A 14,884-nucleotide genomic window follows, 5' to 3' on the forward strand; every position below is an offset into this window, starting at 1 on the left:
AAACTAAAAGCTTTTCGTCTATTTGATTTTGTGGCTTTTACTCCAAACGTCGGTATTGACACCGAATTTTGAAATAACATCAGATCAAAATATTCAATTTCAGTGATGTACAAATATAATAACTTGTTTATTTATTGACTCGTTTATTGCTGGTGGCGCAGCTCTTACAGCATAAATACACATGCAGAGTGATGTGGACTTCACACAGGAAAGATGTAAGCCTCAGAGTCCCTTTGAGCTGCAGCCTTTAATAAGTGAGTCTGCAGGAGCGCCATGTGATCTGGACCCATGAGGACTCCTGTTGAGGAGGAGACATCAGACAGCTACCTGTGGAGTCTCTGTAGCAGAGAGAGGCTCTCTCTCATTTCTAATGTGAACAAGGTCTTAACAGGCAAGGACACCGACCTTCCACAGTCTGCACACATCAAATACTCATATGTACATGTTTCAGTGGCCGTCTGTGATCTCACAGAATACAATCAGATATTTTGTTTTATAGGTGAAGTCAGGAATATGTCCTTAATGCAAAAGTATATTAATAAAGAACATGGCTCATAGTGAGACAGAAAACCTTTCTAGTAATTTCTTAAAAGGGCTCCGTATGCATCTGATGATCTCATCTGATTGGTGGAAACTCACCACAGTTTGATGCCACAAGGAAACTCAAACCTTAAAAGCCTTGTATATAAAATATTAAATATAACGTATTAATATGTAAGTATATAAAAAACAATGACTTGAAGCAGTTTAAACAAAAAATGATGTTTAATTAATACATAACTCCTGTGAGGAAGAAGCTTCATCTGACAGCACACACGGCTGCAGGGGACATTAAAGGAGGAGTCCACCTAAAGCAGCTTTATTCACTATTAAAAACAGATATTAGATATTTACAGCACATTTCATTTTTTGGCTCCAATTACTAGTTCACGTATTTTTTTTTTCATGTATTCAAAGATGAAAAGCTTCTTTTTAAACTCACTGCTACTGATGTTATCAATCATACAGGCATCAATCCATTGTAGTAAAAGCAGATATAATGACTCTCTAATATTCACTATCGCTGTAGATCACTACACCTGTGAACAGCCACACAGGTAAATGTAATAAGACAGAAGTGGAAATTATGAACCACTTTGCTGATTTGATTTATCAGAGACGTGTCGTCACTGTTCAGATGCACTCCGGTACGTGTGCACATCAGTAAGTGAACGTATAACAGACAATCACCAACTAAAGTAGAAGGAAACAGCAGCACATGACGACGTTTATCACATGATACCCAACAAGTCCTCCAGATCACATGATCAAGTACGTCGGTTGAGCGTCTGACTCCACAACGACACACAGAAGCCTTTTCTAGTCAGCAATAATCAGCAGAACAACAACAAAACTGTTACAACATAATGATGTTTTATGATGTGACGACATTGTGGTGAAGGTCTGGTCAGGTTTAGGGAAACATGATGGTTTGGGTTGAAAGGATCACTTTGTTAAGGTCAGAGAAACTTAATGTGGGTTATGTTGTTAAAGTTAGGTGGCCTAAAAATAATAATAACCACGGAGTTACGGTTAGCGGATGATCACAGTTCATAGTAACAAACTGTCCCGACTCTGAAACAGGAAGCGTCACCTCCTCTGAATTACTGCGGAGCCTGTCCTCCTGAGTAAAACAACACTAGAGATCCTTCATTCAGTAAACACCGTAACAACGATATTCGTGGTGTTTACTGTCGCCATCACGACGAAGGTTGCCTAACTTTAATGATCTATTTGAATATCTTTTGACGGTGGTTTGTAACAGTTGTGGAAAGCAGCGTATTACAGTCCAGTGGTTCGTTCTGGCTGCAGGTACAAACAACCTGTGTGGCTGTTTGATTTGGAGGACATGTTGGATCCAGGTCACTGCTGCTAGATGACACCCGTCACTAAGAGGTTAACTATTGGTCGTTTCTGGGCAACTGACGTAACGACAGTCTCACAATAACTGCTAGAATACAGCAAACATCTTAATAATCATATGACAGTGTAACTGTACGTAAGGGTGGATTTCACCTACAGGAAATAATACACGTGATTAAATACCAGTGCAGAGCACCAGCGAGGAGGAAAGCTTCTGTGGCTTCAACACAGACAAATCTGACCTATTGCAGCGTATCTCTAAAATCCTTTCAGCTTTTGACGAGTTGCTGTGATGCTTTAATTCAAATAAAAACATTTCGGAGATTCCAGCTTTCTTTTTACATATAACAGAAGTAAAACTAAGCTTCTCATCAAAAACATCATAATAAAAAATGTGTCAATAATGTTGAAAAGTGTAACAATTCACACGAGCTGCTGAGCATCTCAGAGGCAGAAATACAGTATAACAGATGTGCACTAGTGTGCACTGATCCAATAAGTGAACATTGCTATAAAGGCCACATGAAATATTGATTTGTTATTTCTATGGCATTTACACAGGAGTTCATTTGAATCATTAAGAGAGGACAGAGTTAAGTGAGAAAAATTGAATTCATGCTCAATATTAGTAATCCTGTCCTTTAACTCACTAATCCTTCCTCCTTACAACATGTGTATACAAGGAAAATTAGGATCAAGACTTTTTGATAAAGGAAGAAAATGAAGAGGAGGAGAGTCATGGTGGCTTTCTGATTCAACGTTTAGCTCTCAGTGAGAACGGACTGCTGAGAGACATCACAGAGAGAATATTCAGGAACTAAAGGTATCAGACAGACATCTTGATGAAATGGACAGAAGTGAAACAGAAAACTGTGAGTGACATGATGTACAAGTGACCACGTGTTAATGTGATACTCTGACCCTCCTTCCATGTGAGGACGGATCTATGAAAAGAGACATTTGTGCTCTAGATGCCCAAAAGCTGAGAAACGACCTGCTCGCCTTCCAATAAACAGAGCGAGGATTTATTAGACAGCCACTTTTATTGTGGCCTTTAAGGAATGCAATAATACTGCTCTCCTGCTGCGGGGAGAAAATACTCTCAAGGTGACACAGGATGAGAGTAACACCGTCGTCTTCTATGCATGAGAGGCAGCACGAGTGTTAGACTGGCCTGAGGAGACGCTCGTCTTATGAGCTCAACTGGGAGGCTCGAAACAAACACAGGAAACCAGTCAGTGCTAAAAAAATACCAATGATTAATGATACCAATGAAAAATATCAAGATTAATGAGGTTGGAAAGAAGAAATAAGTTCTGCTACACAAATTTGTGGGTTTCTTTTGTTTTTGTTTTTGTGGTGGTGGGGGGGAGGGGGGGGGGGGGGTTGGGTCCCTTGAACAATGATTTACATAAAACTATTTGAGAAGTTTAAAAGAGAAATCTGTCTTTTGTGCTAATAATTCATAGAAATGCTGCTTTTTAAAAAACATCAGCAGCTAAAAAGGTTGGCGAGCACTGCTTTGATCTTTAAAAATACAATCTATTATATAAGCTCATCATATTTTTAATCTCAAACCTAACTAGTAACTATAGATGCCAAATAAATACATATACTGGAGTAAAAAGAACAATATTTCCATCTGCAGTAAGTACAGAGTACAGTACTCTACAGTACTCAGTAGTAAATACTCCACCATCTCGTCAGATCACATAAAAGCAAACTCACTACAAAACATTAATCATCACTTACATCATATCTACCGTTTGTATATCAGCACGGGGATTTGAGAGGGAATCTGAACGCAACACACACACACACACACACACACACACACACACACACACACACACACACACACACACACACACACACACACACACAAACACACATATACAGTCAAACAAATAATAAAACAATCCCTCTCCCTGAACCACACACACACAAATAAGCCCCTTAGTGTCTTGTCCAAAACCACTTGGAGCACATTTTCTCATTATCCCGGCGTTCCTGTCCTCTCTGTCAGGCAGGAAACAATGGATGGCCTCTAGAGCTCTGTGTGTGTGTGTGTGTGTGTGTTCGCTTATTTGTGTTGTTATTTGTGTTGGCGCGTGTGAGCGCCTGCGGTGTATGCATGTTTGTGTGTGCCCCCATAAGGTCAAGCAGCCCCCAACCAAATCTGAGAGCGTGACTCAACGGGGCCTCCCATCTCCGTCCATCAGCGCTGACAGGATGGCATGCTAATCCAGCATGCATGCAGCCCTCTGTGGCCTGTAGCGATGCAGGACCACGCACAGACATATGGCCTTATTATTGCTTTTGTCTCTCGGGGTGAGTGGATGGAATAGGTGGATGTACAGTATGTGTGTGTGTGTGTGTGTGTTAGGTTGCTGCTAGCCCCTGGAGTCACCACCAACATCCACCCATCCAAACTCCCTACCTTCCCTCAGTCGAATGGAGAAAAATGGAATGGTTGGTTGAAAAACACACACACACACACACACACACACACGCACACACACACACACACACACACACACACACACACACACACACACACACAGAGCAATGGGAGAGTCCCAGGTGTGTGCCTGAAGGATGATTGAGAGCTAACCCTGTGTCTCAAAGTGCCCTCTGGGGGCTGAAATATTCATGACTGTGGGGTTATTGTTATCTCAGTCCCGTTGGTGGCGGAATCTTAGACGGCACGCATAAGCGCTCCCGATATTAAAAACAGGAACACGAGTAAAAGACAAGACCACAATTTACAGTAATACATCAACCTCAACCTGGAGATTAATGCAGTGGTGGCAGGGGAGGTTGCATAATATTTTCCTAGTTCTTCACATCCCCCAAATTCAAACTGACAGAGAAAAAACAAACAAAAACTGAAGAAATTGTTACATTTTAGTAAAAAAAGGGGAATGAAAGGCAGGTAGGTGCATAGATTTGTAAGGCAAAATACATAATATATTCTTAACTTTTATTAGATCAAGCCCCAAAGAGCAGTAAAATGTCATGTGTGTTTGCATGTGTGCTAGCTATAATCCTACTGTTGTTCTTTGGCTCTTTCTGCATTAATCCGGTTGTCCCCGAGCAATCAATTAGCTGTGGAATTTCCGATCAATGTGAACAGTAAAAGCATGCCCTATGAAGTTAAATGGGGATTAATTATTGAATACCAATGCTCCTGCTTTTCTGTAATGTGCCAAAAAAAGGAAAACAAGGAGGTTCAGAGGAAGAGGAAAAGAAGGATGTTTTCCTTTAAAGATGGCTGTGGGTTAAGATAAAGATAGGACGAGATGTTGTTCTAAGTCTGAGAGCTCATCTTATGTTTTGGGCTTTTTATTGGCTGCTTAAACAGATTCTGGTTTTCCTCAGGGAAGTCCACATTGTTAATGTTTGTGTACTGTATGAATGTCTGTGTGTGTGCAGTATTTGTGAATATTTGTAGATTATGTCGTACTGCGTGTGTGTGCTTGCACGTGTGCTGCATTTATTTGATATTTTAAACTGTGCTTCAGCAACTGAAAACCAAACTACATTTTTTTCTGTTAATTTACCAACCGCTTCCTTTGGCTCTGACCCATGTGAATTAAAAAAGATTTCATTTTCTTTTCTTCTCTTCTTGCATTGTGCATGACGCCCTGCTCCATTTGTACACCAATATAAATTTCAAAGCTTTGAAAACAAGGTGAACATGGCTCATTGATTTTTCATTTGCCCTCTTTTTTTCCAGCAGTAAAGATTATGTTTCCTGGACCCGAGCTTTAACTCAAAACAATATTCCATCAAAAACACAGATTGTTTATCTGACGTTACAGCTCAGACGACGAAGGATCTGTGCTGATAATACCAAGTAAAGCAACTCTTTACAGCCTTTGTTACTGTTGCTACGCTCGTCATGCTTTCCATTCTCTCACAGCACATATGCAGTTTACAATGATAATGACAGCAGGTTTTGAAATTCAGTTATTTTTGAAACAATGGGTCTTAAATTTCATATGAAAGTAAACAAAAGCAGACTTTTAATTTCTAGCTGCCAAGCAGGGATTAATGTCGGCTGAAACGGCAACTGTCACTAGCTGTAGCACGCTAGTATAAGCTAACGCTAACACTTCATTTTTATCAGCTGTAGCAAGCTAGTATAAGCTAACGCTAACACTTCATTTTATCAGCTGTAGCACGCTAGTATAAGCTAACGCTAACACTTCATTTTATCAGCTGTAGCACACTAGTATAAGCTAACGCTAACACTTCATTTTTATCAGCTGTAGCAAGCTAGTATAAGCTAACGCTAACACTTCATTTTATCAGCTGTAGCATGCTAGTATAAGCTAACGCTAACACTTCATTTTATCAGCTGTAGCATGCTAGTATAAGCTAACGCTAACACTTCATTTTATCAGCTGTAGCAAGCTAGTATAAGCTAACGCTAACACTTCAACTCTGTAGTTGAAAACTCAGTTTCCAGCTGACTTTTTATTGTTTCCAGTGATACTATGAAGTATAATGAAATACCAAGTCAATCCCCCCCCCCATCAGACATCAGTAAAGGGGACTGTGCCTCAGTTTAAAAGCTTTAAGACAAACTACAGGTTTCATTTCACTGGTTTCTGTGCACCAACTGTAACTGGACTAACATGTACTGAACTAGGAACTAAATGTGTTTTATAGCGTCTGTCACAAATAAAACTGACGGAAACAAACCAGAACTGTCTTACTGACCGTCTCACACATAAATATAAAATCAAATTAGTCAACAGGCTGCGCTGCTGAGTGTGTGAGAAGATGACAGTTGAGACTAGCTCAGCTGTGATGCTTTCACTAAACTCACAGGGATTAGTGTGTTGCCAACATTGCAATCCCAGTTCTCCCCAGTAAACAAACTACACAACAGCAACACTGCTAATAAAATAACTCAGACACATGCATTTGGCTTTCTATTACTTGATTTATCTGCAATAAGTTAAAATCAGCCCTAAAATGTATCAGTCAGGTTCCCTTGCTTTTGGAAATAACGCTCAGTTACGACTGTAAGACATCAGGTAGTTAGCCAAGCATGCTAACGACTGCGGCTTACTTTAGAGCAGATAAACACACCGTTGAATCCATTCTTTAGGCTGCGTTCAGACTGAGAACAGCACTGCATTAAAACAGAGCAAGGGCCTGCGTTGGTGGGGGCGCGTTGTTTAAGTGCCGGCGATATAACGAAACACGATCCAGGAAGTCGAGTTGAAGCTACAGATCAATGCATTCAAAGACTTATCAGATGTTTTGTAGTAACAGACAAGTTGTCACAGTGACATCACAACGTTCACGTTACAGAGTAATCCACCAGGAATGTGTGCTTGCATGCATGTGATTGGCCAAAGTTAAGTGTGGTTCAACTCTTTTGCTGATGGTGGTCTTATCTTCTTGGGGGTTTTTGGAAAGTCTAAAAGAAGTATCAGTCTGACTACAGACCCTTACAGACCGCTTCAGTCCTGCCCTGCAAGGTATCCTCTGTTCAGCTATGATTGGACAGTTGCTTTTCTGGAATGAGGTTTAGCAAACATTTGCTCAGTTACTACACATTTTAAGTGTCCATTACCAATATTTGTACATTTTTCCATTCCTGCCCCCGACCACCCCCCCCCCCGCCAGCATCGACTCACTTCAGTATTTCCTTGGAGTGGCCGGTGTTGGAGCTCTTTTTGTCAGGTGTCCCAAGGCAGCTAGACTTCAGCAGAGTGTGCGGCCCCCGGTCCAGCATCATGGTGGAGGTCGCCGTGGCAATGACAGCCACTGCATCACGCACCCTGGCCTCGATGTTGTAGTCCCATTCGTCATACGACACCGAGATAAGCCCTGGGAAAGAGAGAGGGAGACAGAGTGAGGTGAGGGATGTGTGGACAGAGGAAAGAAGTAGAAAGAAATATGGAGAAAGATTAAAAGCAGGGGAAGAGAAAGAGAGGGAGGATAAGTACAATGAAAAATAGCTGGAGGGGGAAAAGATATAAAAAATAGATATATATATCAAAAATTAAAGCATTTTCGAAGAGGCCAAACCCTAATCATACCTACAATGTTTTCATTTGTTCCAAGCCTGAGTGGAGCTGCTTACTTTCTTAAAAATGTTCATACTGGTTTAATAAGACATGAAAACAATCTCTCATTATGTTCTGCTTGGCTCTCACATGTCAACACCCATAAACAACCAGGCTTTTCATTTCCACTGGCTGGTTCGGATTATGTGTTTACATTTGAAACCTGCAGCGTAAATCTATTGGAAAAAGACAAACCTGCGTTTTCAGAGCGCCTCGCTGTTGTTACTGGTTTCACACGTGTTAAAGTGTGATATGTTTTGTCACCTGCTCGAGCAAATAGTTCATAGTTCAAATAAAGTGTTTGGTCAGTGGAAGGGTGCGAGCGAGAGCCACTTCAAAACAAGGTGAGGTGTTTCCTGCCTGAACTGAGACCAAACAACATCCGAGGGTTCAGACTATTATTAGAAAAGTGAAGCTCGTCACGTTGCTCTCGTGGTTTTTGTGAATATTAGATAATGAGTCGCTGTAAAAATATCAATTTATTGCAACCAAATGAACTTCAAAACAAGTTACAAACTCAGTTTCCTGAAGTTAACAGGAACAGTACGCAGCAACATGGTGTGATTACACGACGAGAACATGCTTCAATACAATGTTATATTGACCTCTGACCTCTGGACTCTATTTAACCATGCGATGATATCCTCTATACTGTATATAAGTAGTTAAATATGATATTGATATTAATCAATGATACAATACACGGATATGCTGATATTGCACAATAAAGGCTAATTATAAAGGCTGTTATATTCTCCAGAGCCTCCAACAATATTATGCTTCAAAATATGTGTAAGTTAAAGTGTAAACTTTTAACTTCTATTAACACATAATTCAGAGACAAAGATATAATGATTGTATGATTACTGAGGAATATCATCTACGTTTATCTAGATTAACATCAGGGATCTTGTGTTGGATCTTGGATTTTAAAAGGAAGATGCTTGATGTACCAAGCAGTAAAAGTTATTTACAGTAAATAAACCAAAATAATTAATTACAAATTTGCCTTGAAGGGTTACACTCTATATAACATAGAACCCTCTGTCCTTAAAAACTTGTTTCAGATAACTCCCTTTATGGAAAGTGGTCCTAATACTGAAAAATGTTAATGATACCAGTGGATTCAGACAGAGAGTGAAGAGGGGGGGGGGGGCTTGCTCTCATTTGTTTACACTATTATTAATATCAAAGCCTCACAATTAATTTGGCAACGGTGATTTAATATTTAAAAACTTGAACAAGCTTTCTATGCTACATTTAATTGAGTGCATCTATTCAATTAGCGATGGTGCTAATGCTACTCTGAGCACATGAGATCTCTGTTTAATGCTAATAACTCCTCCTACTGATCCGTGTTTCTGTGCACCTGTAGGGAACACTGAGGGAACGTTGTCTGCGTCTCCGGCCACCAGCGAGGGAACGATCCAGGTGAAGCCGTAACCTGTGAGGCCGACAGAATGAGCCACCTCGAAGATAGTGGAGGCCTCTTCCTTGGTGCAGTAGAGCAGGATGACGGGACTCTGCAGTTTCTTCAGCTGGTTCTGGATCTTGGAATCTCCGTCGTCTGCTGACATGTCCAGCAGGAGGACTTCTTCTAGCTCCCAGCCCGCGAAGCTGTTATCGATGGTGCTGCGGATCTGCACAGGAAAGAGAGAGAGATGTGTTTTTTTTTAAAAAGGTGTAGGCTGCACACATACAGTTGTTGAGGAGAGATACTGGAACAAAACTGACTGAGATGTCTCCTCCTCCAGCTCCCAGATCACAAAACTCTTCTGTCTTTACATATCTCCTGAGAGTAGGAAGCACTGGTCGATTTTCGTTTTTTTTTTAAGATTAGGTAATATCTTTTCCCAAATCTAAGGACTATATCCTCACTCTCATGGAGATAGTGTCAATTTTATTTCTTTAATCTGCATCTGTAATCCCCCAGCAGCACAGCATTCACAGATAGTTTCATACTGCAGCAGGAAGTGATTTTATGATTGCCTATAAATTTACACTTGTAGATCATAACTCCTGTATGGCATTTAGATTAAAGACATCTTTTTATTTGTGTTGTATTTCACAGGAGTCAGAGAGTCAGAGAGTAGTAGTAGATGTTACTGGAGGGGATCGATTCAAACTAAGTTATATAAAGTGGAAAACAGGCAGAGCAAACCATTCTGTGTGAGTAGTAAATCACATTACAACACTCATTTTCTTCTGTATTGAAAGAAGAAAAAGAAACCTTGGATCTTTTATGTGAGCTTGATGTTTTTATGAGTAAGAGAGGACAATGAGATTCATGATGCACAAATATGAACTGGATTAAGCTTTGTCTCAACTTCATTCACCTGTGCTCTGAATCAGTTTGTTGATATATTTTCATATATTGCCCCATAAAGAGTAGAGACAGTGGATATACATTCAGCATAAAGCTCATTAGACTACTGTGAAATGCTCCTTAGAGGAGTTCGTGCAATAAGTCTCCTCATTTTTAACCTTAACGTGTGTTTTTTTTCTTCTTTTAAACCAGATTGTGACTGTAACTTTGTTCAAAGTCAAGGCAGTGTCACTGCTGTAACTTTTTATTCTTTTCAAATGTGTGTCTGATGTTCAAAGTTATTCAGGATCTCGTACCATTCTCCCCCCCCCCCCCCCCCCCCCCCCCCCCCCGAAAGAGTCTGCGCTCAGGCCCGGAGATAAGGAGGCTGAGGCTTCAGTGAGTGGCTGCATTCAAAAAGAAATGTTCGGCCAATCTGCCTTTTTCCATTAAAGCAATCAGAAAATGGAACCGGCTCCCCACTTATATCAGTCTCTGCCAACCTTATCACATTTAAACGCTTGGAATTATGTTTTAAAACCAGACAATCAGGTCCTCAGCAATGGCTGCCTTTGTTAGGATCATTTTGTTATTTATGCATAAAACTGCAAAAGATACACAAATAAACAAAACTACAAAAGATAAAAGACACAAACATCTTATCACTGTCTTAGAAAAACATGTGAAAATGACAGTAAGTGTAAAAGCTCCTGTGATTGGTCCACAAATGACTAAATGAATAATAACTAATGTGAATCTCTTATTTGAGTCTATGGTTGAAAAAATGAACAATCATTATCTGTCAAGTATCCTGCTGTTTTTATGAGATGAATACATTTACCTTAGCAGATAATATTCCTTATTTACCTTGGTGATAATAATAAATATAATAAATATAATGACAGATGCACCTCCTGTATCGTATGTGTGTTTATTTACCTTGTTGACAAAGTCCTGGTAACCAGGGTAGTACGTGGTGACAATGGAGAAGATGTACCAGTCATACTCCTCCATGATGTTCAGCATGACGGACGCCTGCTGCTCGATGGACGGACCAAACTGGAAAAACATGGAGTGGTCGTCCTGGAAACCAGAGACACGGAGCCAATCAGCAAACAAGGTCATGAGTCATACAGCAGGAGAGAGAACGGGAAGGTATGGAGCGCGTCCAGCTACTGCAAGCCTCAGGAAGAAATGTCCTCATGTTTCTGTTCAGAACAATATGAACAGTTTGACATATTTTTTTATGTATGTTTTGTATTTATGATGTTTTCAGAGACTTTGCCCTCCTTGCAATGTCAAAAAAGGAGTGTCCACTGGTTATGAATATTCAAACACAGACAAGGTGACTCATTTATTATCAAGGAGCCCTAACAGAGCTACATGCTACAGAGCCACCTGCTTCAATGACATTTACTATATAATGTAGGTTACCGACTGTGTGGACAGACAACTCTGTCAAAACGTTTTTCTTCATGGAGAGACGAGGAGACGTAGGAAGAGCTTAATGTCTGCTGCCATGGATTGGTCAAGGGCAGGTCAGTCAGCCATGTAAAACCACCAAACAACTCATCAGGACACACAAGTCGAGATGGATTATTCCCCAATGTGAGTGACTGGAGGCGACACGGCAGAGAGGATCTAATGAGAACAGCATCATGTCATAGGTCTTCTGTGTGAATGACTGAGACGACTGGAGGTGTTGGGTGATGCTGTTTCACTTTCCTGTTGTGTACTTTGTTTTGGAAGACATTTGTTTACCTCAGAGCTGGAGTCAGGATGTGTTTAAACTGGGAGGAAAGCTAGACTGGTTCTGTGTGAAATGAACAAGAACACCAACCAATACCTCTAAAGCTCACTTATATTTATAATGTATGATGTTTGTATAAGCTTTTCATAAATAGAAATGTAAAAACGACAATTTCAGAGTTCAGGGGGAGACGTGTCGGAGCTATTTCTTGATGAACATTTTATCCATCCGCCCAGCGCTTTTGGGCAAAATATCCGGCTATAGTGTGGGTTGCCAGATACAGTTTTTGGCTTCAGTCTCTGTTTGAAACCTGGCAACTTTGCTGTGATAACATTTCAGGATGCTGCACAGTCACTGCGTTCAGCATATAACTCTCTGTTAAACCATAAATGTTTTACATTTGGAGAGAGCGGGGCTAGCTGTCTGAGCTGTCTTTTGTTGATTTGTTTATGTGATTGGATTCCCATTAACCATTAGCAGCTACTAGCTTCCTGCAGTCCTGGGTCTTTGTGCTAAGCTAGGCTAACCATGCCCTGATTCCAGCTCTGTATATCAAACTTGTATTGATCTTCTCATTTAACTCTTGGAAAGAAAGCAAATAAACATATTTCTTTAAGTGTCCTCCACACATCACAGTGTGATTAGTGCAAACTGCAGTAATCAGTTATCTCTCACTGTCTTAAAACAACAGTCAGGTGTCCAACTGAACACTGAAAGAGGTTTTCCTCACTCTAATCATTAACTGTTGAAAGATCCACTTCAAAGTAAGTGATGGGGGCCAAAATCCACAGTGTCTACACAGTCATTTTGTGCAGAAATGCATTTAAGTTATTCATATCAAGCAGATATCTGCAACATTTACAGTCTTTATAGCATCAAATTCCCTCTTTGTGTTTCCCTGTTGAGCTGCAGGTGGAAGTATAGTAACAAAAAGAGGAACTTGGGCACTAAAAAGACTGTAACGTTGAAAGATATCTACTTGATTTGACTCATTTGGACGCTGAAGCTTCATATTAGCTTCAGATAAACTTTGAAATACATGTTTGCACAGAAGGAGGACTGTGGATTTTGTCATTATGAAGGATCTTCTGATGGTCAGTAAGGAATCATTACAGCAAAAAAACAAAAAAGCCCTATTTCATTGTTCATTTGTTCATTATTGTTTTAAGATAGACTTGAAAAATTGTGAACCTATAACCTGTGAACCTACATGTTCCCTATACATGCTCTGCTACGCTCTATATGTTTGCAATGTGTGCCTGCGTACACATATGTGAACTACGTGTGTCCATCCACGCGTGCAATCGCTCATACTTGTTAGTCATGCAGGAGACTGAGCAATCCTCGGCTTAGGTGCGCTACCTTCACTTAACATCAAAGCCCATCTCCCCCCTTCCTCCACTTTTTTACCCACAGGGACAGAAATGATCTGTTACCTACTTTTCACTGTAATGAGGTAATAACAGTGCAGTGTCAAGTGATGGTGGAGGGATTGGCAGTGGTGGAAATGAGGGGGGACGGAGAGTGTGTGTGTGTGTGTGTGTGTGTGTGTGTGTGTGTGTGCCTGACATTTTATCTTCACTGACAGTAAATACACTCCACTCTGTTCAGGGAGGTAATGAAGGTATTCTCACGCATGAGCGACACTTAATGCACCATTCACCTCTAACCTCGCACTCCCATCAAAATCCATCATTGTTTGAGCGTTTCAGCTTCAACATGCTTGAGTTTGAAATGAATTATAAGGATGAGTGCTAAATATAATTTACCCTGACATTATTATTCCATCTGTGAATCCAGTTCTTTCCTTTAACCCTGCCTATCATCCATGCTTCCATCTGTTCACCACACCGACACATCTTCATGTCTTTACAGGATGATTTTTCCAATGATCAACAAATCCCAAAACCAACAATTCACAGATTCTGGTAGAAAGTATTGCCTGTGAAGCCAAATATCTTCATCGTTGTCCAAAATCTATTAGAAACACACCAAACAGCCAAACTGTTGCACTGGATGGTGTTTTCTTTCATTACAGTGAGCACTGGAACGGCCTTAAATACTCCCAGTCCCAACACAAGCACTATTTACTCCTGTTTGACTAACATTTGCTAAACACGACAGGTGTTTTAAGAATTTAAAAGGTATGATTAAAAACTGTATCATACCTTTGTGACCCATTTTTCAAGCTTTGCGTGTTCAGTGGGAACAGATGGACTGAAGGAAGGTGCCACAGACAGAGGAGGGAAGTTGGAAATGATTGACAGGTGGACGAACACATCGTTGGTTTTCATGCAGTGATGAATCTTATTTATCTGTAGTGGTATCTCAGCATGCTAGTTTGGTTTTATTTTGGAGATATTTCAGTCATTTGGTTTGTGATGCTCTCCACATTCATGTTGTCTGGATCATCCTCTTCTACTAGTGTTTCCAATGAAGACTGTTAAGAGTTCAGGTCTGTAGATGACACAGACTTTGGTGACAAAAGGTGCAGTTAGAGCCCTCAGATTAACTCATAATCTGCCCCTTGATGTTAAACAGGCGACATTTGTAATGTCTTTCAAATCTCTCCTTCAAATCTTCTTTTATAAGAAACCTTTTAGCTTTTAATCTTTAAGCTTTACTTTTTCATCCTTGCTTTTCATTTCTTCATCTGCTGTGTTCTAAGATTTCATTGTTTGTATTTATGATCTCATTGTTTCTTTTTTATCTGTATTTGCTGTGATGGTTTTATGATTATCCTGAGCCACACGGACGTTGTTTTTGGAAAGACACATGACTGTTGATTTTTTTTTAATGTTGTGAGCACCACTGATGTATATCTGCATGTTGGTGAGT

At 40.2% G+C, this 14,884-nt stretch overlaps 1 protein-coding gene across 1 annotated transcript in view; it reads right to left on the minus strand.

Moving 5' to 3' along the window:
* grin2bb (glutamate receptor, ionotropic, N-methyl D-aspartate 2B, genome duplicate b) overlaps positions 1–14,884 on the minus strand; it is a 94,622-nt gene that overhangs the window by 29,032 nt on the left and 50,706 nt on the right. The window contains 3 exon segments of the mRNA XM_044345613.1: positions 7,560–7,752; positions 9,361–9,631; positions 11,236–11,379. Of these exon segments, the coding sequence (XP_044201548.1) occupies positions 7,560–7,752; positions 9,361–9,631; positions 11,236–11,379 (608 nt within the window).

This window comes from Thunnus albacares, chromosome 3 (genome assembly GCF_914725855.1).
Source record: "Thunnus albacares chromosome 3, fThuAlb1.1, whole genome shotgun sequence".
Lineage (NCBI taxonomy): Eukaryota > Metazoa > Chordata > Actinopteri > Scombriformes > Scombridae > Thunnus > Thunnus albacares.